The 27,111-nt window shown below is 45.9% G+C and overlaps 7 protein-coding genes across 7 annotated transcripts; 3 read left to right on the top strand and 4 right to left on the bottom strand.

Annotated features, from left to right (window-relative positions):
* Positions 1-71: 71 nt before the first annotated feature.
* On the bottom strand, positions 72-1,301 carry H6S33_001915 (uncharacterized protein; the record flags this gene model as incomplete). Its single annotated transcript, XM_044833375.1, has 1 exon — positions 72-1,301. One exon carries the CDS (start codon positions 1,299-1,301, stop codon positions 72-74), a length of 1,230 nt encoding a protein of 409 aa, XP_044693058.1.
* Positions 1,302-2,868: 1,567 nt separating this feature from the next.
* Positions 2,869-3,352, top strand: H6S33_001914 (uncharacterized protein; the record flags this gene model as incomplete). The annotated part of the gene is made up of 2 exons (XM_044833364.1): positions 2,869-3,161; positions 3,247-3,352. The coding sequence occupies 2 exons, from the start codon at positions 2,869-2,871 to the stop codon at positions 3,350-3,352; spliced, it is 399 nt and encodes a 132-aa protein (XP_044693057.1).
* Positions 3,353-9,116: 5,764 nt separating this feature from the next.
* Positions 9,117-10,611, bottom strand: H6S33_001913 (uncharacterized protein; the record flags this gene model as incomplete). The annotated part of the gene is made up of 4 exons (XM_044833353.1): positions 9,117-9,140; positions 9,199-9,775; positions 9,860-10,397; positions 10,461-10,611. The coding sequence occupies 4 exons, from the start codon at positions 10,609-10,611 to the stop codon at positions 9,117-9,119; spliced, it is 1,290 nt and encodes a 429-aa protein (XP_044693056.1).
* Positions 10,612-12,590: 1,979 nt separating this feature from the next.
* On the bottom strand, positions 12,591-13,704 carry H6S33_001912 (uncharacterized protein; the record flags this gene model as incomplete). Its single annotated transcript, XM_044833342.1, has 3 exons — positions 12,591-13,006; positions 13,084-13,447; positions 13,519-13,704. The coding sequence occupies 3 exons, from the start codon at positions 13,702-13,704 to the stop codon at positions 12,591-12,593; spliced, it is 966 nt and encodes a 321-aa protein (XP_044693055.1).
* Positions 13,705-15,930: 2,226 nt separating this feature from the next.
* Positions 15,931-17,498, top strand: H6S33_001911 (uncharacterized protein; the record flags this gene model as incomplete). The annotated part of the gene is made up of 3 exons (XM_044833797.1): positions 15,931-16,623; positions 16,702-17,104; positions 17,173-17,498. 3 exons carry the CDS (start codon positions 15,931-15,933, stop codon positions 17,496-17,498), a joined length of 1,422 nt encoding a protein of 473 aa, XP_044693054.1.
* A 3,389-nt stretch (positions 17,499-20,887) lies between these two features.
* H6S33_001910 (uncharacterized protein) lies at positions 20,888-22,612 on the bottom strand (the record flags this gene model as incomplete). The annotated part of the gene is made up of 7 exons (XM_044833786.1): positions 20,888-21,151; positions 21,227-21,508; positions 21,602-21,658; positions 21,720-21,975; positions 22,050-22,117; positions 22,193-22,357; positions 22,520-22,612. The coding sequence occupies 7 exons, from the start codon at positions 22,610-22,612 to the stop codon at positions 20,888-20,890; spliced, it is 1,185 nt and encodes a 394-aa protein (XP_044693053.1).
* A 1,238-nt stretch (positions 22,613-23,850) lies between these two features.
* Positions 23,851-24,612, top strand: H6S33_001909 (uncharacterized protein; the record flags this gene model as incomplete). Its single annotated transcript, XM_044833775.1, has 1 exon — positions 23,851-24,612. The coding sequence occupies one exon, from the start codon at positions 23,851-23,853 to the stop codon at positions 24,610-24,612; it is 762 nt and encodes a 253-aa protein (XP_044693052.1).
* Positions 24,613-27,111: the final 2,499 nt, after the last annotated feature.

The following is a 27,111-nucleotide window of genomic DNA, read 5'->3' as shown; positions in this document are numbered from 1 at the left end:
CTCCTCTGATACCGAAAAACCAGAAATACGCATCCTAGAAAAATCCTTAAACGGTCCCTGAGCTAAGCCACTTAGTGCAGGGACAAATCTTTTGCCGATTCATTATCGCTTATATCATTTTCCTCCACCGTCAATGCTGCTCCTCTCATTACAGGCCTTCTGGGTTGATTTCCAGTTGCCCTCGCTTGGGGACAATCCCTGACCATTTGTCCAACACCTCCGCAATAGAAACATCGGCCCTCAGCTAAGCGGGCATTTCTTTCGGCAGGGGAAGGGCGACGACGTCCTCCAGATAGATCCATTGGTACATCACCTCCTGGGCGGGAGGAGGGATGACTTTCAGTAGCAGGTGCATTGGCGACTGGGGCGACAACGCGAGGAGCCGAAACAGGATTCACTGGTGGGGGACGAGGGGCCGGAGTAGTAGTAGCATTCCAAGGTTTTTTATATCCTCGTTTCGCTTCTGCCGCTCGACGACGATTATCCAACCGTTGCAAAAGTGTCGCACAGGCATCTACCGTCGCAGGAGTATCATGGTGTATCATTGATTCATCGAGTTCCGCATTAATACCTTCCATCAAAGCCTCAATCCGAGAGGCTTCGTCCATACCCGACTCAGCAGCATACCGTTGAAACTCAGCAAAATAGTCGGCGAAGGTTCGAGTTCGTTGACGGATATTCCTGAGGTTCCTTCTAGCCGTACGCATTCGATCGGGGTCCCCAAAAGCAGTGTCCAAAACCTCATAAAACCGTATCATAGAGGGCAAAGCAATGCCTTCTTCGCCGACATATTGTAAAAACTGATTGGCGGCAACGCCTTCCAATCTACTAAATGCATAGGATAGTTTGGACTGTAGGGTAGGATAGCGATCGGCATTTCCCAGTAGCTTAATCTTCATTTGTTGCTTGAATAGGTGTAACCTTTCTCGATCACGATCCCCCTTAAACACCTCAGGATCTGGGAGCTTCTCTGACCGGTGAGTAGTATCTGTAGCGGGTGGTACTGGGGGTGCAGGTGGAACATTGTCTTCGATGGGTGCTTGCATAGGGGCAACAGCCGCAACAGGAGCCTGTTGAGCTCGGGCAGCAGCAAGATCTCGCTCAAACATTTCTCTTGTCCTCTGAGCCTCCGCGTCTACTTCTTGTAGATCCGTTGCATTTTGAGCAAGACCATGTTGACACTGTTGGAGAAGCGCATAGGTTTCGGCTCCAACAATATTATCGACCTGTGGGTGCTCTTGAAAAAAGGTTCGGAGGTTATTGCTGAGTCGTTGATAGTCAATAGGGGCATGTTCCGACATTGTAGACTGTGGTGTTGTATTGGTTGGCGATAGAGGACGCAACCTACGTATAACGTGGGCCTATGGACGAGAGACTATAGTGCCAAGGAATACAACCGAGGCAAGAACGTGGTAGAAGATATTCGTAACTATGAACTATGAGGTGGTTCAATCCTGATCCGAGATCCAAGATGAGCCCTATGACGTAGCGTAGGACAAAAGTAATATTCGTGGAATAAATACAGAGGTTGCGTAAAAGAAGAAGGAAAGAGAGAAAACAAACAAAAGCACAAAGCAACGCCCCCTTATATATCCAACCATAGTCCAATAATGACTAATACTTCCGCGTAACAGAAACTAAAAGAACATAACAGAAATCCCCATTACAAATCCTAATCCCACTACACAATATCTCTTCATCTCGTACCAATCTATTGCCTAACCGAAATACATAACTGCCGTTACACCAATTGGGTCTAACGTTCCCAGAGCACTCACGAATGCCCTCACGGCTTTACAAGCATTCAACTAAATTCATTCCACATACGCAAGTCTATCTTAGTATTTACCAACCAATCACCAGTCTCCACCTCAAACAAATAGGCTATTCCCAATATACTCCGAATATTAACGACCCATATCCTCTTCCTCCTCCTCCTACAAACCTTCAGGACCCCATGTGAGCTATCAGCGATACCACGATCCTTTACCTCGAGTCGCACCACTATACATGGTCTATGTGCTCGTCTCCCACTGTCTCGCAGCTTGAAAAAAGCCTGCACAAGTCCTGGTAAGCGTCCCCGAAAGACTTCCCACTCCTCTGAGGATGCTACCGACACCCTTTCCTAAAAGCCGCGTTTCCCGTACACCTGTCTCAAGGGGACGAGTAGCGAGTATTCCGCAGGGTATGAAGGAGGTAGTCGAGATCAGTGGGAGAGCCTGCAAGAGGGGTCCTGAGTGACTCTAGCGTTGGTAAAGGTTAACGGGACAAGGGGAGCAGCAGTACGGTGGTCTTCTTGAGTAAAGAAGAGGAAATAATATTATATAGTAGTAGACAGCATAGGTACAGAAGACGTTGCGTAGTAAAAGAAAGAGAAAAAAGAAAACGAGAAATAAGAACGAAACCACCTAATATACCCAAAGAAATCCAAGCGATGACAAATCCAAAGTGACTCATACACTTACAACCCGCAGAACCCGATAGAACCCAATAGAATCTTTCTGACTAATCCAACTCCTCGTAACCCAGTATACTAACTAATCGATCCATGAAACTTCGTTACAGAGACTAAGCACTAAGGGCAAGAACAGAGTAACCCTTATGTCAAAGGTTACCCTACTCAATGGCCAACGTGGTCGAGGGTCTTCCACTATACAAGAACAGCCACCGTCGGGAGTCTCTCACCGTCTCTCACCATGCACAAACAACCACTGCCGATGGTTTGAGAGTTAGTCTTCAACCATGACGTAGCTGATCTGATCTTGTACCTAGCTCTGTCACTTATGTCAGCCACTGAGGACCCTCTTCAAAACACCCTGTCTCCCTGGGTCACAAGAAATGACTAACCCTAGCTAACCCTAGCCAATCATGGAATCTCACTCGGATCCCCAGTCACATATTATCACTCGCCCTCGCCGGCCGAAGTGCTGCTGGCGGAGATGCAATTACCTGCAATTAGTGCTGGCGGCGAAGGTGCTGCAGGCGGAGGCGGACGTGCAAGCGCTCGATTTGGTGGTGCAGGCGGAGGCGGTGCTGCAGGCGGAGGCGCTGGATTTGGTGCTGGTGGAGGCGGAGGTGCGAGGCAGAGGCGGTGGGCGCGAGGCGAGTGTGGGTGCAAGGTTCGGCGCTAGAACGAATGGGGGGTCGAGGTGCGGAGCTAGGTAAGCAAGGCGCGAGAATCCACTGTGGATCCCTGGTGGCCATTTAGTTATAGTTTTCCGCTCAAAGATGTGGGGTGATTAACAGCTCCTTTGGATGGCTTAGAGTGTCTTTAGCTACCGATGTCAGTGAGGATCAAGAGTGGTCTAGAAAATCTAGAGGTTGGAGACTAGACCTATACACCTACGATTGAAGCTCTAGGAAATCTCAAAACTAAGAGGCAGAAATGCAAGCCGACAAGAAGACAAGTAGCACAAGCTGTCACGGCAGCAGAAGTACGAGAAAACATAATGATGTCCATGCAGAACGATCCCCCAACACTGACAAACATTGTCCAAAGAGAAGATGAACCGTAGGAGATGAATGAAAAAGATGGTTAGAACGACGGTTTGAAATACATGTTGCGAGAATGGACAAGAGGCATCCATCCTATGTAGAAATAGGCCCGACAATTGAATACGAGGCGAAATCCCACCTTAGTATCACTTATTTCAAAGAAGTCAAATATGCAATTCGAAGCAGAGTGTTGACCACCCGAAGAAAAGAACCAGAGGTAAAATTTCTATCAGTAAATCTCACTGACAGGGTCTAATAAAGGCTTGCAGATGTTTAGTTTCGTTTCCGCTTTTGTAGAAGCTATTGATGGGACTAGAAGATAAACCTTTTGAAAGTTGAGTTAGGATACAACGGGGCACTGAATCGATGATATGAGATTGTCAATATCTTTAGGAATTGTGGGTTCTCAAAATTATCCGGACGCTCGCGTCGGAACCACACAAATCGGCTAGAATAACCAAATTTTTAAACCACTTCAACGGCTCATATTGAAGCTTAAGATAATGGATGCATAAGAAATCACAGAAATCAAATCTCTTGTACTCTCTCCTGGTGGTTGTGGAGGAATGCGGCGTTGAAGTTGGGGGTTTGGTTGCAACAATGTCCGGATAATTTTGATAACTCGCGATACCTTTCCAGGATGCGAGCAGCAGCTGCGAGTGATAGACTGTGAAGATATGATAACCAACGGTTTCTGTTTGGCGAGGAGCAGTGGGCCAGAAAGCCATCAACTAGTCAACATTCATTAGAACAACTATGTCAGGTGCTAGAGTGCCAGATGCTACCATGCTTAGATTGCGTTGAAAGGTTTGCTGCCAGATTCTCGGTGGTTGTGATACCAGTTGTCGCTATGGAGTGCTCGAGAAGATACTTCAGTTTCAGCAATTTGGATCATTGGGGCTTGGCATGGGGCAATATCAATTGCGGCGGTGAGCTATGAATCGAGTCATAACACCAAGGCTTAGAAGCCCAAAATCAAAATTCCGTGATTTGGGCTCACCGAGTGATATTTTATGACGAACAGATTTCCTGTACTGTTACGGGGCCTTGAATTGGTTCCAAGAATGATTAACAGGTACAAGAAAAGTTAAATTAAGCCGTTAGCATTAGCATCATACTCCTATGGGCAGAGAGAAGATTAGGTTTTCCATCGACACATGAATACAGGTATGCATTATAGAGTGCCATGGAATGCCCCACCAACGGATGTCATGATCACTAACATTGCAAAACCTCGCTCTGACAGGCCGTCTGTAGCTGGATACCACCTGTACTCGTCCAGCTGCCCGGGGTTTTGATATCACCTGTGCTTGCCCGTAAAGTTCCGCCACGCCCCCAGTAGCTCTGTGAACATCTGTACTCAAAATCAGAGCCCCCACACGGGTACAGGAGCCCTGGCTCGACTCCAGATGCATCCAGTAGCTCTAACTCGAGACCAGGTACCTACAGTAACTTTAGCTTGAGCCTAGTGATGCACACAACACAAAACAAGACGAGACTTCTCTGGATCTCGTCTTCTCTCGCATTTGGGAAGAGAGGGTCTTGTGGCTAAAGAGACCTAGGGTAGATCTCGCGCAAAGTCTCGAGACCACAGCTCCACCTCCAGAGATAAGTTTCAACTTGACGCCAATTGTAGTAATGAGGCCTTGTAAACTACAGAATTAAAACCAAAATTAGGGTTAGGGTTTGGATATATTCTTGAGTTTGCATGTACAGTCGGGTCTCCCTATAAGGGTACCCCCTATAAGAATAATCGCCCTATAAGGAGTGCGGTGTAGGGGCCCATTTTTTTTGTATAGTAAATTAAGGGTAAAGTGCTATAAGAATACCCTTATGACTTTGAGATGGTTTTTTGTGCTGTACCCTTATAGAGAAATGAGGGTAAGGGGTTATTTTGTGAAAATGGTCTGCTACAGAGGGCAAAATGCAACTTTGGTCCAACTCCTATACGCAAAACTCTGTATTATATCATATCCGTTAAGTTTAAAGGTTACATCCTACCCAACAGGCAGACTATTTTACCCCCAGAACTGTCGAAAATCTCGAAAACCGACCCAAGCCCGGACATAAACCCTAACCCTTATAAACCTATAAAGGTACCTGTCCTATAAGGGTACCATCTTGCGGTCCCATCGTACCCTTATAGGGAGACCCGACTGTACACGTATTAAACCATCCGCCTGGAAAATACTCTATTTTTCAACATTTTACATTGTTTCGAGACGTCTCAAGACTGCTGAATTGAGTCTCGAGACTAATTGTCTTGCCCAACTACAGGTCTCGTCTTCTCTCGTAGAGGGTAAGGCTCATGCTTATGGGACGAATCTCAAGCTCCCAAGCCAAGCTAGAGCTAAAGTGACAAATTCTTTGATTTTATAGCTACGAAGGTTCTATCATTGGTTGTCCCTTACCGGAACCCTAAAATCTCCCAGCTCGTTTATACTTTATTATACTTGAGAGTGACAGTGGGGTGTAGGGCGAACCTCTGTTCAAGAGTACTGTAGGGGTGTTCAGGTCCATACACTGGGAGCTACCCACCCGGGGTACGTTCATTGAACGGGACGACCCGTACGGGGAAAGTTCCGTCAATGGGGCCCTAGAACCATAGTTCTGAAGCGTACCATCAATGGGTAGCCTGTACCATGAACGTTCCTGGATGGATCACCAGAACCGTTGTTTACAGCTCAAGACAACAAGTAGGAAATGCCGGAAACATTAAACCTCGGGAAATGACTGAAAGCTTCGATATTCATAGTACTCCATATATTTACATTTCCCTTCTCAATGTCAACTGCGCCACTATGCCCTCAGGGACACTGTGCATATTACATATGTGACAGGAGGACTGGCTTTCGCACATTTGGTAATACTAGTAGATCATCGGGTGTTAGACAGAAGGTGTTAGATCATGAGCCCATAAGACCAGCTATGGTCTTGGCGTCTTGGTACTAGGATAAATCACTGTTCTTAAAACTAGACCTTGTATTTCACCATCATACTACACTTAGATATCTATCGTACTAAAACATCACACTATTGTCTTGGTGACTATAGTGGGGTGATAGCAGGTGTCAAAAGATACATCAGCAAGATATGGTTGTCGCCAAGACGAGCTCGAGGTGAATTCGCTCGTCTTGGCAAAACCTCGTCCGCTCTACAGCTAAGCAAGGGTCTTGGTGCACCTGGTATGCCTGATGGTGCGCCTGGTGCTTCAAGACGAGACCTTTTCTTGGAAAAGGCAACTCAGACCGTACTTGGCGCCGCAAGCCAATGTCTCACTTCCCGACGGTTTATGAGATAGGTGCATTACTCTATTATCGTACATACTCGAGGTGCAGGCTTTCGCTCAATCCCATATGTAGAACTCCCGTTCCATGGTCAACTAAATGTATGCTGGTACTGGTAACACGGGGGCGGCCCATAGATGCATATAGGTAGGCAGTGCATTATAATGCTACATACTGGATCTTCACGGCATCTGCCAAGACCGAGTGCCCCACTATTATTTTCTTTCCAACAGAACCGATTGGTGTCCACACTGCAAGGCGGGTTGAAATACGCAGGTGCTCACACACATTCTGTTCCGATATGTTACTGATCGCATAAGAATAAGTAGCACTCCATCGATTCGAATAAACGAACGGGTATCTTAGGATTTGCATTGGATGCGCCGTCTAACAGCTGTCACTTTAAACCAATGCGGCATGCAGTGCATTACGCAAGATGTTATGATATGCATACAACCGCCGCATCTTGAAACAAGGCTGTACTGTACAGCATCACGCGCACTGCGCTTTTTCTACAGATATATGGATAATGGTGCATTTATCACTCATTCATGCACATTTAAAATTTAATTGTAAACGCGAGGACTGATCCACAAACACCGGGGAAGACGGCACTCAAAATGTTATAGGTAGCAGTCGTAATAGCCCACGTGCCGGAACGCTCTTTGATGGAACGCATCATGTAAAAACAGATCATATCAGGCTGTCGATCTTTTGCGTTCATAACACTTGCGGGCTATGGCTGGTTTTGGGCCACTTGTAATATTTGATCTAATCAGCACACGTACGCGCTGTATGCAATGTTTTTCAGGCATTGGAGTGTTTTAGTCCCCATCCTTCTGCCTTATTTACGCCATATTTCTACTACGAAAGCCGCCATCTCACATGGAGGAAATATGGCCGAATATTGTGCTTGGCTTCTGTGAATCGAGAATACTGATTCAGCTGTATCGGTACGTCGGCATCGATGAAAATGAACAATAACAGAGCTACTAAAACATCATATCATATCCATCCCGTTCAATTATACCACTCAATGCTGCGTCATGTAGTAAGGATTACGCGTTATACCTGCCTGTACATGGGGATAGGTCTTTTGTGTAAAATATACGCGAATACCCACATATATCATATTAATGCTCTAATCGTCCTGCTGACCTCCACCCGATAAGATTCGATGAACTAGTGAGAAATACGGTCCAAGCTTATCCTTGTATCTCTTAAGCCGCCGATTGCCGGCCCCGATGGTAGAGAATCGAAATTTGTGTGGGATCACTTATTTGATAGGAGAGATAGCTAGATCTGTTAGGAAACCACCAACTTTACTTGTTTTTCTGGGTGGGGGATAAGCCAGCATTTGTTGGCTGGCAACTTAAAATAGGGATAATTGTTTCGTAAAATGCTCAGGTTTGGTAATACATCTGTCTGAATAGTGCTATCAATGTAGTATACTCGATAGAGTGGGTGCATTAGGCTCTAATACGACTCACATGATAGACCACGACAGCGCTCTACCTAGTTTACAATGGGCTATGGTTAATTGGAGCGATCAAAGATTGCCGTTAATAGAAATTTCTGCTCTATCACTAGACACACGTGCTGAATGCCAACCCCTCCAAGTATTCAATTATTTGCCGGGACTTTGTGCATCTCTCGGTTATTCGCTTCCTGTACTCCCATCCTGCTCGGCTCCACAGTGCACCTCTAAGTTACGTATGCGTTGGATTAAAACACGTTGATGGGGATAAGAAACGGGCATTTCCATATTACCAAACTGTACTCGATTCGAGATTCGGGAGACGTATATTACATACTCGCTTCACTCCGGACTCCTATCTCACAGTCAAACAGCCGGAGCCACATAGATATAGGATTGGATGAATCAAGCCAGCTGCAATGAAGCTATATCGTTTGCATATGATTAATGAATTTAACAAAAATAAATAGAGCTACCGTTATTTCTGGGAAGTAAGCCCGTGGGCTTAAAGCAAAGTGGTGGGAGGAAAGTCAAGGATAACTGGTGGTGTATGCATATTCCCGTGACTTAAGCCAATCAGCAAGCATTTTCCTACCACTACTTTGCTTTAAGCCCATGGGCTTATTCCCCAGAAATAAAGGTATTCCATTTTTAAATATAACCCTAACCCACAAGCGAGTGATACCTTGTGAATACCCAGCCTCCAGGTTTGCCAAGACACCCCATTGAAACAATAAGCGATCTACATTCTAGGTGGTACATGGTGAAAGGTAACAAGTATAGAAAGTAATAATCAAGAATAAAAGTCCAAGTACATAGGAGGCCTGGCCCGGTGATGGGGACTATACAAGTTGTTGTCACGCGAACGTGAACTTGGAATACTATTGCGACTCAGGTCAGTAGTCTTCTGATGGAGTTTGGGAAGAGGTATACTCATACAGTGGTTTTGCTCGGACACCTTATAAGCTCGACATCCGGGCCTTCACGTGCTGTACAGTCACAGCCATGCTTTGAGCCTGTCCGTTTATTGAACTCTTCCATATTAACCCTGAGTAGATAATAGCTTTCTGGAGTTTTCAATGTTGAAATTTGAAACCACAGAGCCTTCCCGGCGCTCCCATGCTCCATGATCACAACATTTTTCTCAGTTGGGCGATTGTCGGTGAGGTCCTCACCCCGAACCGTCCTTACCTCACCTGAGCTTCCGTTTTGATGAAACTCAAGATACGTGACCGGCCTGAGAAGTGATGTAGCGATTACACACTTCGGCGGACTGGCGCCATTCTCTTCTGAATACGTCTCAACCGGAACGAAAGAGATATTTGTGTATCTGTCCCTAGATTGCCGGACGAGAGCTTTTGATCCAGATGCTGGTGGAATCTTCAGGAAGATATTTGTACTGCCAACCTTTAGCCCGAGTTCAAGGGATCTTTTCTCCTCAAGCTGAGCGAATAGTTCAATCAAGATGTCGCATGTCAAAAGCGATCCGATGTTCTTTCCCACCGACCCATAATTACTACATGTGTTTTAAAATGAGCAATCGATCACCCCTGAATAACTGTTCGGGCGAGATATGAGGTTCAGGATATGCTAAACTTACTGAATCCCAACCACACTGTAAACTGTTCCCTGCACGCCCTCACGTTCTACGCAGACAGGCCCACCGCTGTGTCCCCCAAGCGTTGTAAGCCCATACTCGATTCGCCCATCCCCCACGGCTATGATTTTACCAAATGCATGGTATGGACCTGGACGTTGATTCCCCTCTCTGACTGGATACCCATAAACGGTCGCCCTAACCCCAATCAATTCTTCCTTGGGAATAAGCAGGCTGTAGCCAAAGCCACCGGGGTGCCCCCCGGAATATTTCACATCACCTTTACTAATCATGATAACGCCATAGTCGTTGACTCCGTTGGCAGCGTTTGGCATCCTCTCATAGCTTTGCGAGGCGAAGTACTGATTCTTGTCCCTGCGCACGGTGACGGGTGAGGACACGAAGAATTCAACATCGATGCTCTCCGCATAGACACCACTACTTGACACAAGGTTATGCCCGGCCGTCATTATGACATCCTTCTTGTACCTTTCAGGCAAGTTGATAAGAAACCCAGTACCCTGAGCTTTCACCGTACCCCCTGTGCACTATACTCAGCCCTGTACTGGTACCAATCATACAGACGGGGAATTAAAGATCCTACCTTTTTCAACAAAGGTCATTTCAAGACGACAAGTGCACATCATAGGCCCGGCGGTAGAGAGCAAATTGCTACCTTTCACTGCCATCTCCGCCTGCAATATCTCCCCAACCTGCACTCCGCCAAGCGCTAGGACATCCTGCCAGGGGCTCATTACTGTCTCGGTGGAGTCCAAGGTGATCGGGCGTGCGAGTTGCGCAGTTAAGGGTAGGTATGGAGAAAGATATGACTTTGGGTAGTGTTGGACAACAACTGGGGGAAACCGTAGAGCTTTGACTTGATGGGTCCCGTATATAGGATATATTTTGAGAGCGCGGAGTAGAGTGCTGTTGTTCAAGGAGATCTGCGGGCACTGTGTGCAGAGATAAAGTCTTCTCGGTCCTGGTTACTCGGCACCAAGGTTAGGACTAGCTTGTATACTGCAGGTGTCTGGCTAGAATAAGGTCCGTAGCGGGTGATACTTTGACACAAACAAAGGTTTAATTTAAGGGATCTAACATGCTTGATTAGGCACAGGGTTGATAAAGTCACGCATTAATTCCTAAGCAACTGACAAACCAATGGAAGAGCTGAAGGGTACGGGGCGAATGGCATGCATGTACAGTTGGTTAATAAGAAGCGAAGGGGAGAGAAAGAGAAGTAACAATTAAACTTTATGAACGCAATCACTCTCATAATTTCTCCACTTTCTCGTACGTACGTTAGGGAGGGAGTGGGGCAGTGGGGAGCGGGGGAATGGGGGAATGGGGATGCGGGTTATCCCAACTCGTGCATCACACGAGTCCTGGTGAAATAGCTTTAAGCTCAAATTTACTACTCGTAGTTTTTTGGCGTTTCCGGACGCAACTGCTATTGCATGCACAGAAAAGACTCGCCAAGGCTATCTTTTGTATGGCATGCAATAGCAGTTGCGTCCGGAAACGCCAAAAAACTACGAGTAAAGGTGAGACACTTACCCCCCACATATACTAAGTGTGCCTTGGAAAGCCCCGCACGACGGGGTCCTGGGGGATATTATATATATATATGTACATACATGACGAATAGAAAAAAGGGTAAACCCCCTCTTGGATCACCGTTGATTTCGAGTTGAGCTACATCACGCATACATTGAAATCATTGTCATCGAAGGGGGTCATATCTGCAGGTCGGTATGAAGTATACGGTGAAGAACACACAGTCAAGCATTCAACACTCCCCACCCCACCGGAGTGTACATATCAAGGGAGTCCAGTTCTCAACAAGCACAAGAGGGATCGATATTGTACTATTTGGACCCAATCTATATGTGGGACTCGATTTAGTTTCAATCTGTGGGCTGGAGGGAATTCTGCAGAACCGGAATAACTCTTATGATTCTGGAGTTATTAAACCCTCAATTACATGTTCCAAGCTGTGTATACTTAAATTAAAGCTAAATGATCTATCCCTTAGACGGTCAGGCCGGATATGAATGGGGATCACCAGGCGCATACAGCAGGTATGATATGTTGAACGCTGAAAAACTCATACTATCACGGTGAGATGATTATCAGATCGTGGCAAGCGGTACCAAACACCTCCAGTCATAGAGTTCACAATATCATACCTGCTATATGCGGCTGGTGATCCCCATTTACATCCGACCTAACCGTCTAAGGGATAGAAGAATGGAGATGCATACTAGCTTTTATGACATTATGCAGGCAGAACACGAAGTAGAACCGCCATACGATTACATATATCCAGCCTAGTACGTGCAACTTCAACTGAGTTTCATGAAGATTTGAAAGCTTTGAGGCATTAGATGGCTAGCTACTTGCGGTGAAATTAAGCATTGTCCCAATTGCGCTGGCAACTATTCAACCCCACCAAACTTGATCGAGACCCTATAAAACCACAACCAATAGCTAAAACCAAGTGTATTAAAGTCATAGTCATTTTCATGCTCAAAAGTAATTATCTCCTACTTTAATTATCATGGTTATGGTGGTGGTGGGCCTATGAACGAAATGGTGAGGTCGAAGGTTGCTATCGCGAGAGACAATACTTAATTTCACCGCAAGTAGTCATAGGTACACCTAGAAATTAAAAAGCAACCTCATCTCCATTCACATAGATAGCTAATAGTGAATATATAAACAGGTACCTAAACTACCTCATCCTGATTCTAACATGCGCTCTATCCCTTCTTTGATGAATGCGGATGGATCCGCGCCCTCCCAAAGCGGCCATCAAACCTTGCAAGCCATCCATTCCCGGTAATGGTGCCCAGCCACCGCCAGCATTGAAACCACCATTAAAGCCGCCACCAATACCAATACCGCCGCCAATACCAATACCAATACCGCCGCCAACCTGCCAATTGCCGCCAAGACCGCCGCATTCCTTACCGCCAAACGTTTGCACCTCACCATCTTTATTGATCTCACCTAGCCTTTGATGTGTACCGGTGTTATCAACCGCCATCAGATCGCCGGACTTTGTGCTGTAACAAATGCTAGCACTACCGATAAGTGCCAGGATGCGGACCGGAGGGGCCCCATCGGTGGTGTTGCCTAGGCTTGTGTCTAATGCAATGATAGGTCAGGAATGTCTATGCATTACTACTAGGCTTGATTGATGGGGCAGGGAGAATTTTGATTACCTGTCCAATCCCCATTCTGGTACGTGGATCGATGGAGTGATCCATCCTGGTGAACGTAGCTCAAGCAGAGGCTGTCATCAGTTGAGGCCACACATATACCTGCGCCAGCAATGGGCTTTGGAACCGAAAGCTCCTTGGATGGTTCCCAAACAATTAAAGCGTCGCAGGTAGCTTCTGCAATTCCTCCGGAAGGGCATTGGTAGTAGAGACGAACAAACTCATCGTGTATGGTGATAGCTAGCTTTGATTCAGGATGGGCTTTGATTTTCAAACTCGAAAGTGATCCGTCCTGCCACTCATCCTCGTCGGGGTCGTATACATGGTCCTGGAGAATCCCCGTCTCGTCAAGCGAAACAATAACTCCCTTGAAATAGTCAGCCTGTGTAAGAATATTGATTGCACTACCGGAGATGATGTTTAGAGTAGGGCACTGACCTTTGGATCTAGAAAGCAAGCTGCCGCCGCAGTCCCTGCCTTAGCGGGACCTAGGATTTTAGGCAAGGACCACTGCTCATTGGTCAAGGTCTTCTCGATGAGGGTATTCTCTTCCGTCTGGTACACATGATGAACTGACTCGCCATTCGGCGCCGATGCAAGAGCTCCAAAGAGGGTGGAAGACATATCTGAAGTCAGTGAGGGAGGACTTCAAGAAATAATGTGGAGCTAAGAGATGAGAGGGAATTTGGGGGGGGGGGGTATGAGGTGCCCTTTAACGGCCCTTAAATGTGGTTATGGTCGTCGGGGGTCTAGATTGAAGAGGGTATATTCAGTGATGATCTCGTGCGATTTCTGCACAAGATAAACGGTACGAGGCCCTGGTGGTACGGGCGGCAAGCCCACGAAGGCAGCCAGAGAAGCTAGGAGCTAATAAATCTGAAGGCCATTGGTAGTAAGTACATGTAGTAGGTGGTGGGCGTTATTGGATTCAAGAACTTGTGACCCTGTCACTCTGGTAATAGATGTTACACAAGTTCATATCTATGTGACTACCGGCTTTCTATACACATGAGCTATAGGTGAGGGATTTTATTTTCATTGTTCTGATATAAAGTGTGATATTCAATGGTGATATAGCTTCAGGGCGAGTAAACGTTCATACTTCGGGCCTGCGGATTGGTTCTAGCGTGAAATCAAGCACGGAATTACCAAACAAGGGAAATACAGGAGGGCCGCTAGATTGATATATGTTTACATTTTCCTTGCGGTCAGGTTCAAAGGCATTCAGCATAGCCACATTGGATTGTTGCTGCTTTCCTTATACAGAGCTGTTTCGTTACGAATACAACAACGATAGCGATCTCGTTAATAGGTCACCTGATTATCTCGATTTGCTAGGGCGCTTGTACTTGCGGTGAAATTAAGTATTGTCTCTCGCGATAGCAACCATTGACCTCACCATTTCCTTTATAGGCCCACCAACCACCACCATAACCATGATAATTAAAGTAGGAGATAATTACTTTTGAGCATAAAAATGACTATGACTTTAATACACTTGGTTTTAGCTATTGGTTGTGGTTTTATAGGGTCTCAAGTTTGGTGGGGTTGAATAGTTGCCAGCGCAATTGGGACAATACTTAATTTCACCGCAAGTATGCATGTATAACCCCCACGAATGAGGATCGTCTGGGTGTGGGTGTGAGTGTTATGAAACGTGCCGCGTGTATAAGCATATCATATGTATATATTCCGATGCAACCACCGTGCGCAGCGCGAAGATCGGCCGTACGACTCAACACTAACCGCATATCATGTGCCAAACTTCAAACCTCGAATTCACCCCATAATGCCGGTAGTAGGTAATACAGTTCCAATCAGTCATAGAAATTATCCCTGACGGAAGGTATAAACGTATATATCCTTTTCTACCTAAGTGGCACGAGTACACAGCGCTTTCTGCAACCTCGCTGTCCGGAATCTAGATGCCCTGATCAATTCCTCTGAGATCGACTTTCAGGAATTAAATTTTTTAACAAGCGGTCGCACACGAGTAGAAATTTCTAAAGAGAGATCCTTAATAATACATTTGGTGCCCATGCCTACTGCATATGATCGGGCAGATTTATACACAAGTTGCAGGAATACTACTAATTAGTACGCGCAAATATACCTCAGTCCTGCTTTGGACCTTACCCCCCGAGATCCTTCTTATACAGTACAACCCAATTAACTTCCTTCAAGGCATGTGGAACGGTCTCGGCACCCTTGATCTCCTAGCTTTCTATTTGACGAAGACTCGAGTAGGAAGTATTTGATCTTATCATCTATGGGCCGGGACCCTTGTGCGCTTAGGATCGTTACTGGGGGGGAGACGCAGTATGCATACCTATATTGATTGAAGTTGCTAAATGTAGCTGTATATTTTGAATCGATTAATCTCGCATTGGTTCTTGGGAGTGATCATGAAGGGAACCAACCAAAAGGGCCGGTGATGTATGAGTATTATTGTTTCTAAAGAAATGTTCTTTGGATCCGTCCAGCTGATCAAGCGATTGACTGCCAAATTCACGACGGGCAATCTCGATTAGCACCCGGGTAGATTTCAAATAGTCGTCGACGCTGGTTCAATTAGCCTCAATGCTGCATGTCCAGTCCCCGAGTTTAGGATCAAGAATGGTGAATTGATTTATAAAGGCTTATGTAATATAATTGTCCAAGACAACCAAAAGTCCAATATCATTAAATATGCATCATACCGAAATCTATCTCATGATCATGTCAGCTAGTATCAACTTTGGTATCCATTCAACATCACACTTGTCTTCTTCTTCATTGTGCACCACTCCCCAAGCATCTTACGCCACGCCACGACTAAACCTTAACCACGATATTTGAGAAATAAATCCCATGAGTAATATTTTCGACAGGATTGACGTCTACGATGAGGAGTCGACTCCTGCGGCCATTGTCGATTACATCGCAAGTAATCAGGGCTGTGTCAACGACAAACGGCATGACAATACAACACCCCTACACCTGGCAATTTCCAAGAAGATACCTAAGATTGTTGACGCCCTTCTCAAGCATCACGCAAATCCAAATAGTCAGGACGGCAATGGACAAACCCCGCTACATCTCGCAATCTCTATAGATGAGCCTGTCATCGTTAAATCCCTCCTTGGATGCCAATCAGCAGATATCGACTCCCCGGACAATCATGGACGAACCCCGCTATGGCTATCGGCGAGAACGGGGGACATTGAGATCGTCGAGGCTTTGGTGGAGAGAAATTGCAGCATCGCAGTACGATGCCGTACTTGCGAGCTGACTCCGCTTCACATCGCTGTTCAGAATCGACATCATGACATAGCACGATATCTCATCGAAAAGAAGGCAGATCTCGAAGCAGCCGACGCAGAAGGCGAAACACCATTGTTTAAAGCTATTCGAAATTGTGATTTCGAGATGGTGCACATCTTGAAAGGGGCTTCGCGAACGCACCAACGAAAAGACGGCAAGACCATCCAAGCACTATCTGACGATGGAGCGTTCGAACGGACGGTGCAAGAGACTTACGGCGGTTTAGATGAATATGTTAAAGTAAGACAGCATAGAATAACAAGTTCTTCATGTTCCCGTCACCCTTTCTCAGTGGCTAACATACCTGTGCGCGGAAAGAAGTACCCTACATCACCGAGAAACTCCAAGGTGGATAGGCACGAGAACAGCAAAGACGAAGATGAGGAACGAAAGCCTGCGGCATCCACTCAAAAAGATAAGGACCACTCGACAGGAGTTAGCAACCCTCCGGCAGTAGTTAGCAACTCTCCAACAGGAAGCGATCCCACACCAAAGAACTCCACCGATGCCCCTCCTAATCCATACCTTGATTCCCTTGTGACTCATATCACGAGAAACGGCCTACAGAGGCTATTCGGTGGAGGTGATGAGAGACAGCTAAGGAATCACCTGCGAGCCAACGCCGAACAAGCTGGGGCCCTGGCAAACGCTATCGGCATTAATCATGGAAGCTTAGCTGCGTTTGCGCTATTGACAATCTATGATGTAGCGATATTAATTGGTAAGTACCGCTCACCACGCCGCAAAGCCCTTGAGTGCACGCCGTCTAACACGTCCTGGTGACCACAGACGACACCAGGTCGATGACGTCAAATGGGAGGGTAGCGATCAACAATCTTATGGGCTTCCTGACGGCTCTTATCCGCATATATTCCCACTGTGGTACAGGTGAACAGGGTAAAATTCAAACAATTCGGTTTCTCAACGGGAACGAAATTGCAGATCATATCGACGAAGCGGGTATCACAAAATTGTTAAAGATCCATGATTATGCTGGGCACAGGAGAACCGGAAATCAGTTGGAGAACAAAATACTCAAGCCATTGATAACCAAGGAGATGAAGAGACCACTCCTTGTTCTTGTCGTTGTGAATGGACAGGTGGCATCCCCATGATATAATAGCTAGGCTAATCCGCATTCGCCAAACATTGTCTGATGCAGAAATACCACGAGTTAGGCTTTCGGAGAAGTGACAGGCAAACTATCAGCTGTCTTACATGACTGGATATCCCAATTGAAGTCCTTCCCTGGTGGCGAGTCATGTTAGTTATACCCGTTCAGATTATTCTCAAATCGACTCGTGGTTTCCTGTTCGTTAACATCTCCTGTGTTGTATCAGCTGTCTTCTTTCAGTTTTGTGACGCTGGAGGGAACGGAGAAGCAGCAAAATTGGTTGCCGAGTTGGAGAAGAACCAAGAGATAAGACCACATATTCATTGCGAGCCAGGTGAGGGAAACGTATCTCAAATATGTACATCGCTGATACCTTTCCAATAGATAACCTTGGTATTGCCTTCGATGGAAGTTCTTTCAGCAAGGACATGTTGGATAAGGTACTTTCCTGCCCATATCTATCCTGAATTCCCCAATCTTTGCCAATGCTTGAAATGGCTAAATCAACTTCTCAATCTCGGTACAGATAGCAAAGGTTACGCTAAGCGGACTTGCTCGTGAGGTAACTATCTAGCCATAATTATCTTGGCGAAGCCACAGAAAGTATATATTCTAACGATAATTAGTAAGGACATTAATTGAGGCTCGACATCTCTTATCGAAATAAGGGGAGGGGGAAGATGGCGCTATCTGGTCCTAGCATCCCCAAAAGAGATGAACAATACATCATTTGATACATTTCCAGAGCACACTTGAGAGCAAACACACATCTAGCTACATAAATCGTTTATAAAAAGGATCTGCGGTAAATAAAATTACCACTACATAGAGCCCAGGTACACAAACGGTTTTTTACTGAGACGCGTGTTGGTAAATGTGAAGTGCATACTTGTGTATATATGCTCATAATTTCATAGCGTTTCCGAACACGACAAATATTACATGATGGCATACAAAAAGGTGTATTTGGCGCTTTTCTGTCAAGAAATTAGTAGTACATGTATATATGCGAGATCTACTGTTGGCAAAAAGCATCAATTTATGTATTTTATGCAGAAAGGGATTGGACCCAAGTCGTCAGCTCTCGGTACTCGCGTATAAGTGTACCTACACAGCGCGACAACACGGCGGCATATGAAAGTGGAAAAATTGTGGCTGCAATAGGGCCTCATGAGCCAATAAGGGGGCCACTTTGCTGCATCACTGCCACGGCTCAGTCAGGTTTGCTTTTTTGGGGGTCCAAACAGGTACAGTCGCACCTCGCTATGCCGGATGGCCAAGATTCACTAAATCTCGTGCGGGATAGCAAATATTCCCAAGAAATCCGGGGTAGCAAATTGATTTCGCGGTGAGAAAATTGAAATCCCCCAGGATTTCGTACGGGACAGTAAGGGATCCGGTGTATTGAGATCCGGCATATCGACTTGCGACTGTATCCCTTAACCTGTCGCGAAAATGCTGCCACCAAGAAAAAGCACATTTTGTGATAGTAGATCTCTCATACAAATCTAGCTTAAGGGATAATACTGCATATTCCACTTTATTCACTCTTGGCGCTTTTCACATACACGAACAACCTACCGCAAAACCTCGAGAAGTTCGCTAGTTCAGTCCAAGGATTATCTCTCAAGTGATTGGTTGGATGGCATCGATCCACGTCAGATGTTTCCCATAGAAGTAATTTTGATCTCACGGAGCTAGCAAATTCTTCGCGTTTTTGCGGTATTTCAATCTCTTATACCGCAAAATCTCAGGAATAACGAATCGAACTGGACTGGAATATTGGCCTTCGGATTGGTCAAATGCTTGTTGAGCCTCAATCCCACAGACCCAAAGCGTAACTTTTGGTCATCTTGACCAATGGGTAAGTGGTATTCCAGCCCAGTCCGATTCGTTATTCCTGAGATTCTGCGGTATATCTTCGTAACCATGATAGATATTAAGTCACTTTGTTCTTCATCATTTTTGTTCTTTAAGACCGGCACCATATATACACCGGACGAGGAGCACCCCCGAGCCAGCCCAATGCCCACGTGCCATTGCAATGACCACGTTGCCCGGGTGCTCTATTTGTATGGCAGAGCGGCGCCACTGAATACAAATAATCCCTGTAATCGCCACTTGCATGTTCCTGTTCTTTTTCTGGACCCACTCCTAGTTGAAATTTTGGACTGGACTGGGTCTGCATACCACCAAAAGATGGTTGTCATACAGGCTCTACTTCCATATGCAGACTCAGTCCAGTTTGGAAACGTTAAAAAGACTACGGCCCGAACGGCAGGACCTGCAGATGCGCGGACAGGGGTTCAGACGAGAGAGTATTCTATGCATACGCAAGGAGAGAGATCTACATACTCGTAACTTCCTGACGTTTTTGAACGCGGGGTACCCGCACAGCCCCGAGTACAATAGTTCAGTGCGGGGTATGTATTTACATACGTAATGGTGTCAAATCAGAATCGAGTGAGGTTTTATGTCTCGGTTGTATACATGTAGTAATCGAGGCTTCGAGGGCTAGATAGCTGGATCTGAGAACCAATGGCCCATGGATGATATATGGGAATATGATCCTCTGAGCATTGATCAAGGATATAATGTATATACGCAGACTTATCTTCTTGGAATTAAACTGGAAATTGTTTGTTCGTGGATTCCTAATTCGTGGTGACTAAAGACTCTCATGACAGAACCAATTAAAACGTTAGGTTACTTTATAAACTATGGCTGGTTTTATTTTGCACCAGGGAAAGATCGCATCCTACCTGATGGCATCCTACCTGCAAGAATTATAGAACCAAAAAGAAGATAGGTACTCTACCAATACGGAGTTTCACAAAACTCTCGAATTCATCGGAGTTTTAACTATTGTACCGTAGTAATACCGTAGCAATACCGTAATCTTGCAGTATTCTCCCAGGTATGGTACTGGATCCACCCGCTTCTTCGGTACTGTGGTTGGCCATGGATGATACATGGCCGGTAATACATGATTGCCGCCTTTTCTCTTTTAACCCGCAATACATTAAGTATGTACACAGTCTAAACATCCTTCAATCTATCAATAAATGTGTTTTAATACGCATCCAAGATGTGCATTGGGCCTACGGGCGCTAGATTAAGATGCACAAACCATCTGTTGAAGTACATGTTGCTTGGAGGAAGTGTACGTTGTTTAATCTCATGAAAAACCAAGCTAAGAGAGTATAGTAAACATGATATTTCAATTGCGCCTCCACTATAACCTACTCCTCACCAGGCACCAGTATCCAGAACATAAGAAAGAGTGGAATAAATAATGATCGAATATCAATCTTATCAATTCGTATATCGTATAGACCCATATATAACGATCACATCAGTCAAATATCCTTGAAAGGGGCGGGCGGCCTGCTAGAGAGGAGTCGCAGGTAATTCTGCGACCTGTCTGTGGCCCTTTTCTTCCGTGGCCTTTTCTTCCGCGGCCTTTTCTGCCGCCGCCTTTTCTGCCGCGGCTTCTTTAAAAATTTCTTCCACTGTTCTCGCAATCCTCTTCAGCACTGTACTTGCGGCATTCTCATTCATCGTCGCGAACTTGCAAATGCTTAGGTGATCGCCATCAAGGGGGACAGTTCTTTCGTTTTGGAGATTCATCCGGGCAGATCCTTCGTCGACAATCTGATACAAATCTTAGTTACATGATATCTGTTGGGGGGATTTCGTTCGGGAACTGCAAGGGAGTATATAACGCACTATATGATCACCTAAAGCCTTGGTCTCGAAGAATGTTGTGATCTTTAACCTCGGAGCCCTGTCAACAAAGTTTGTAGCAAGATCCATGAGCGTGCCGGACCATGTCTTGAAGTCGTCCGAAGACCTTGCATTTAATTGTAGACCGGCTGATAGTCTCCCAAGGAGACCGGCCCACACCGCCAAGTCGCCTCCTGCGTGGGGAGTTCCTAGAAACATTATGGATTTGGTACTATCCACTATTCCAGGGTACTGATATGATTTGCTGAAGGCCAGGTTTAAGGACTTTTTTTTTATTTACTTGAAGTATAAGCTCATGCATGCTCAGGCTGTGTGCTTTAATTCAGAATTGTCTTTGGAGTGGTTTAACCAGCTTACCGCTTTGATCACGAGCCCACCAAGTGAATGGCAAATGAACAAGATTGGACGATAGGACTAGACTCAAAGTTAGCACGCCATTATCCGAAACTAATGTTTATGGCTATATGTTTAATACCCCGTCAGGCGAGGTGCGGTCCGAGTCCGCAAGATGGTTCAGGAGTTGCTCTGAAAAGGTATGCAGTCTGCCACTATTCTCGTACGCGTTTTGCGTGAATACGCCTGATTGATACCCAAAGGTCATAACACGAGACTTTATGTTGTGGCGACTCAGAAGGTACTGTGGAAGGAAGTCGCGAAGCCAGAGTTTGTCAGACTTCGTTTCTGTCCAGGCTGAGTACGCATTTTCGGCAAGTCCATGTATCGCAATAATACTGAGGAAATAAATGATTAGTTTTAAACGCCGCCTGGCTAGACGAAACTGGGTTTTTAGGTTCGTATAGCTTACTCCACTTGGGCATCATGCCCACCTCCCTCGCCCGGCGGGTACAATTGGTGAAAGCCTATTGTATGATCCTTGATACCAAGCGTTAGCTCATATTGCGTATATGTACACTCTTCTTGATTCAGCTCATATCAGAGCAACCGTACCGGTACGTTTGTACTGAAAGTGTTCTTTGACGGTGTGGGCTTCGTAGCCGGTACTTGTTGTTGAACGGGATTCTGTTGTGGTGCTCCAGTGCCGCCTGCTGTTTGTTGGCCGGAATTCCAAGTGTTTTCTGTGTTGGGTCTCGCCGGTTGTCTATTGTCCGGCATCTGTCCATAATATTAGCCCGGGACATTGTAAGCGTTACCGAGAGGGGGCGACCCTTGCTCTCGTGCTGAGGGCGATGGCAAGGGCGAGGGCGAGAGCGAGGGTGATAATAGGCTGGTAGCTGTATACGTTGGGAACGATATAGAAGACTCTACGTGACCAACCTCTCCAAGTAGATTCGGGATGAATGAACCAGGTCCAATTAATGGTTTTTCACCTCTCCTATTATGTCGACTTCGCACACCCAGAGGAAACATTGCTGATTTCTAGCGCGTGAATAATAATGATTGTTGGGCTTCTAGTTTAATTGATGGCTGAATGATATGATATAGTGTTAGGTGGTTGACAATCCTCATGAGCTATATATATATAATACCTCTGTATAACCTTGAGGTATATATAGTTATATAGTCTCTCGAATTAAAAATCTCAAGCTACGGGGGCTCGCAAGGTTTGTTCCCACTAGGCAGTAACGCGTTGAGCCTTAAACAAACCTGCAGCCTGAGAGCGTCCAGCACTTCATTGTTTATTTCGGCAATTTAAAGTTTAAAATGAGCTACAGCCAAGTTAGACTCATTGATTAGAGACTTTTAGCCAGCAACAAAAAATCCACAAACGAAAAATTATTAATTCCCAAGACCATTCTGCTTGCGTTAGTTCCTTGGCCCGCATAGTCTCAAGGTTACTCCGAGAGGGGCATCTTAGGCATTGGGATTGAAAATATCTCTAGGCGTATCCTTAAGTCTTGCAGTCGAAAATATTATATCACATCCAACTTGCATCCAATTTGCATGTTTTGGAAATCTTGGGAATAAATAATCTTTTTGTTCGTTGCTTTAAGGTACTGGCTAAAAGTCTCTATTGCAGTCTTGAGATTCTGCTATTATATTTAATTTAGTCCTCCATTTCTGCAATATATCGTCATATATGCACTGCATAATACATCTGCGCCACATGACCATTTATATACTAAGAATTAGAAATATGATAAAGGATATTGGTTGCCAACAATATTGCATCTGCATCAAGGTGCTCTAGGTTAATCTGCAGCATCATTCAGGTATATATGACATATTCTTACTCAGCCAAACGCGGGTAGCCATTAATCATGTCGTCTTGAATGCATGAAGCCAGCCCCTCAGACCCCCACGAGGTCATCAATCAGAGGTTAATCCGAGTCTCGATTTTCACAATATTTTCCGATATGCGCAGTTTATGATGGAGGTCCTATGCCGGCAGAAGACTGGACAGGAATCAAGGTAACAGCGGACGGTTCAGGATCGATCGAGTCGAGTGGTATAGTCTGCGCATGAAAGCTTTGCGCCATGTCACCACTGTCTATGCTGATTGTACTGTACGACCACGTCAAAATCTCAATTATAAAACGTCAAGATGAACTTCCTATTGGCAGTACTTTCAGATACGCCATAGTCATCTTGTCATTTTGATCAAAAGCCAACCTTCCACCACTACTAGTACCTACATATCTTTCAATATGAGCCTTTACTACGTGTACTTGAGATGGTACAAGGAGAAAGATAGTAGATGTGGACAATGGGCGCGTCAAATTCTCACCTGCGAGTCCCGTTACGTTGCGGACGAGTTCTTTCGAGCATGCAAGGAGCTCAAGGACACTCGGGGGAGGTCACGCTTCACAAGGCTTGAACGCAACAATCCACAGTTCTGGCTATACGATACTACCGACGGCGATCCATGGATGTCCCTCTTCGATATATTGGGAGCGAATCTCGGTATGCCGGATTCAGTCAAGGGGAGGATAATGCCAACTCTTCTTCATGATGGTCCCAGCCGGATATGGGATGCTGCTCCTGTAATTCCTGGGCGAGATTGGGTTCACAATTGCTCTTACTTCATTCGCAATATACGGCAGCCCGAGCTCTACTGGTCCCTCGATCCTTCATCATCCAATATCCTGGTCTCGGACAAACAAAAGACGAAATTTCGAGTTTCTGCGGTCCAGTTTGGGCGTGATGACAAGAACAAGGTTCTGACCCGAAGCGATATTGTCCGTCTATCCCTTCCCAACAATCCTGCCGCTGTGGGAGCTACAGCCCATGTGCGAGTCGCAACAGATAGTGGTGTGATCTGTGGGGCGGATGCGGGGGAATTTACGTTTCGATTTGGAGATCTGCTTGGCAACTTTGGAAGCAAATGGGCTGCACATCCGGCCGGGGATGCCCGCGAGTTCCTAACCTGGAGCGAGCAGGGTGAGCAGGATGACTGGGAGCTTTGTTAGGCAATTATGTATCATATAGCATCAAGTGTTTTGGATGTTCCAGATTTGAATGGTCTATCACGGAAAATATCTGTCTTAGCATCGTTCATGCAGTTTCAGCGGTCCCCACAGTTCTTCCCCAATCATCATAAAACATATTGAAATGATAACCTATCACGCTCTGAATTACGTGGCCATTAATTGACTGTGAACGTGAGCACTGTGGTGTTCAATGGATCTATAGGGTGCAAGGTCGACTCTCAATCCGAGAATATGATCAATAAGAAAGTGTGGGTTGAATCTTTTAGTCAGACTCCCATTCCATACTGGTATAATCAATAGGGGAACAGGTATACAGCCTCTAATCTTTCTCTGTTGTGGTTGAGCGGAAAGGATTTGAAGTGACACAATCTTGGTAGGGAACCAGGTTAATTTTACATCCCCCCTGTCAATCACCAGCAGGTAACACTAGTTTTGTGGTACTCGTTTCTAGTAATGGCTCGCGACCGCGAGTTGACCTTGGATTGTGAGTATCAAATAATTATGGAAGGCCTTCAATGGGGGCCTTCGGCCCCCCCATTCCGCCTCCTCAGTTTAATTTCTCTAGAATTATGAGGGGCTTTAGGCCCCGTGAGTGCTCAGTACCGGGTGTTGACGGTAAATGATCAGAATCTGATAAGTGAATGCTGCGGTGAATACGTGTATTTGTCATCAGATTCTGATCACTTTTCGCTACACCCTAGTACTTTGATGTGTCGTGCTTAGTAAACACCCCTGCGCCCGACATCCAATCAGCTGCCAGACCGTTTGAAAAATCGTTAATCTACTCTAGTACCAGATATTAGATAGTAGATAGTAGATAGTAGATAGTAGATAGTAGATAGTAGATAGTAGATAGTAGAAGACTACATGTAGTAATGGGCCAGCTCGCGACCGCGAGTTGTACTTTGGGTTTTGAGTATGAAGTAATTGAGGAAGGCCTTCTATGGGGGGACCGTCGGCCCCCCGCCTCACCTCCTGCTCTCTCCAATCCAAATTTTCCTCTAGAATTATGGCCCCGTCCTCCTACTCCCCTTCCGTGAGTGCACAGCACTTTGATGTGTCGTGCTTACTAAATCACCCCTGTCGCTGTCGACCAATCAGGCCCGGACTGAACTGGGTCTGCATACCACCCATATGCAGACCCAGTTCAGTCAGGAAACGCCAAAGAATCTATTAGGAGGTTTAGCAAGCACGACACACCAACGTTGGAAGCGGGTCATTTCTATATATACTGGACTGAGTGCATCAGATTCCGCTGGAGGCCGTAACTGAGAGAACTGATATTGCAAGTACTGGAGCTGGCAATGGAACTGGCGATGGGCGACTGGGAAAGCTCGGCAACTACTATGCTGGAGATACATCATTACTACATAACTGAAAGAGCTGGATCACTACCCCATTTGCGGGAGCTGGCCAGGTCAATGCGGTGGGAGCTGGCTATGAGATGGCTAAGGCAAAAATTAATTAACTACCGGAGGTGGTCAAATACTACACGGAGGTGGTCAGAGGTGATCAACTACTACACGGAGGTGGAAAAAATTCTCATGTGGGAGGACCTCGCGGTCGCGAGGTAGGCCACTACTACTCTAGTAACGAGTACTCTAAATACTCTGCAGGTAGGTGTAGGATCTGCATCCCCGAGCTTCTTGTCGACGACGATCCTATAGCTACTACCGATGGTTGGTGGGCCCTGCAGGTATTAATGCACTGGCAACGCATATGCTTGCTCCGGCGTAGCCTGCTCATGGGACCGTCGAAGGTTCAGAACTGCGCGCATGCGCAGGGTTGCGCAGAAGACCAATGATATCTTTGTATGGAGAATTAATTGCCTCCATTACTGCATATTTAACCCTCATTGGACATGTTTGCCACGCGAGTGGGTGGTTTCCAAATAGGCTGGGTGCGCATGATTGCTATATGGGTTGCGTGATATAGGCCAAACGCGGGGAGACCCTGCGCAGACAACCAAACATTCTGCGGGGACCACTAGAGTCGTGGTAATTAAGCCACAGCCCTTCGACAGCTGAATTCAGAAATCACCAAGTAGACTAATTCTCCTGATTTCCACTCCTGGGGCTTTTTTCTGTGCTACACATTCTTCATCAGGGTCATTGATATCACATTCACCACAAGTCCCGGCATTTGTGCGCACAAGAAGCATGTAAAGGCAAGGATTAGTTGAGGTGTTTCTTTTTCGAAGAACGTTGGGTTGATACGAGCGCGAGTGGTTCTTCGTGAAGGCATTGCGCTGCTATTGAATCGCAGCCTCTGTCGACGATCATGTAGATGTACATGTGGTGTGCTTTTATGAAAATGAGACTCTCCGCGACCAACCCACCCCCCATGTATAAATCCGCCAAGTGATGATAAAGTAGGTGAAGTATATGCGGAACCCCTCAAAAATAATTCAGCATGCTTCCAAGACTTCAGTGGGGCCGAAAATCTATAGCTAGGGGGAAAAATGTGGTGTAGTTATTC

This window comes from Morchella sextelata, assembly GCF_020137385.1.
Source record: "Morchella sextelata strain SCLS chromosome Unknown scls_12, whole genome shotgun sequence".
Lineage (NCBI taxonomy): Eukaryota > Fungi > Ascomycota > Pezizomycetes > Pezizales > Morchellaceae > Morchella > Morchella sextelata.
This window is presented reverse-complemented; position numbering and strand designations above follow the sequence as displayed.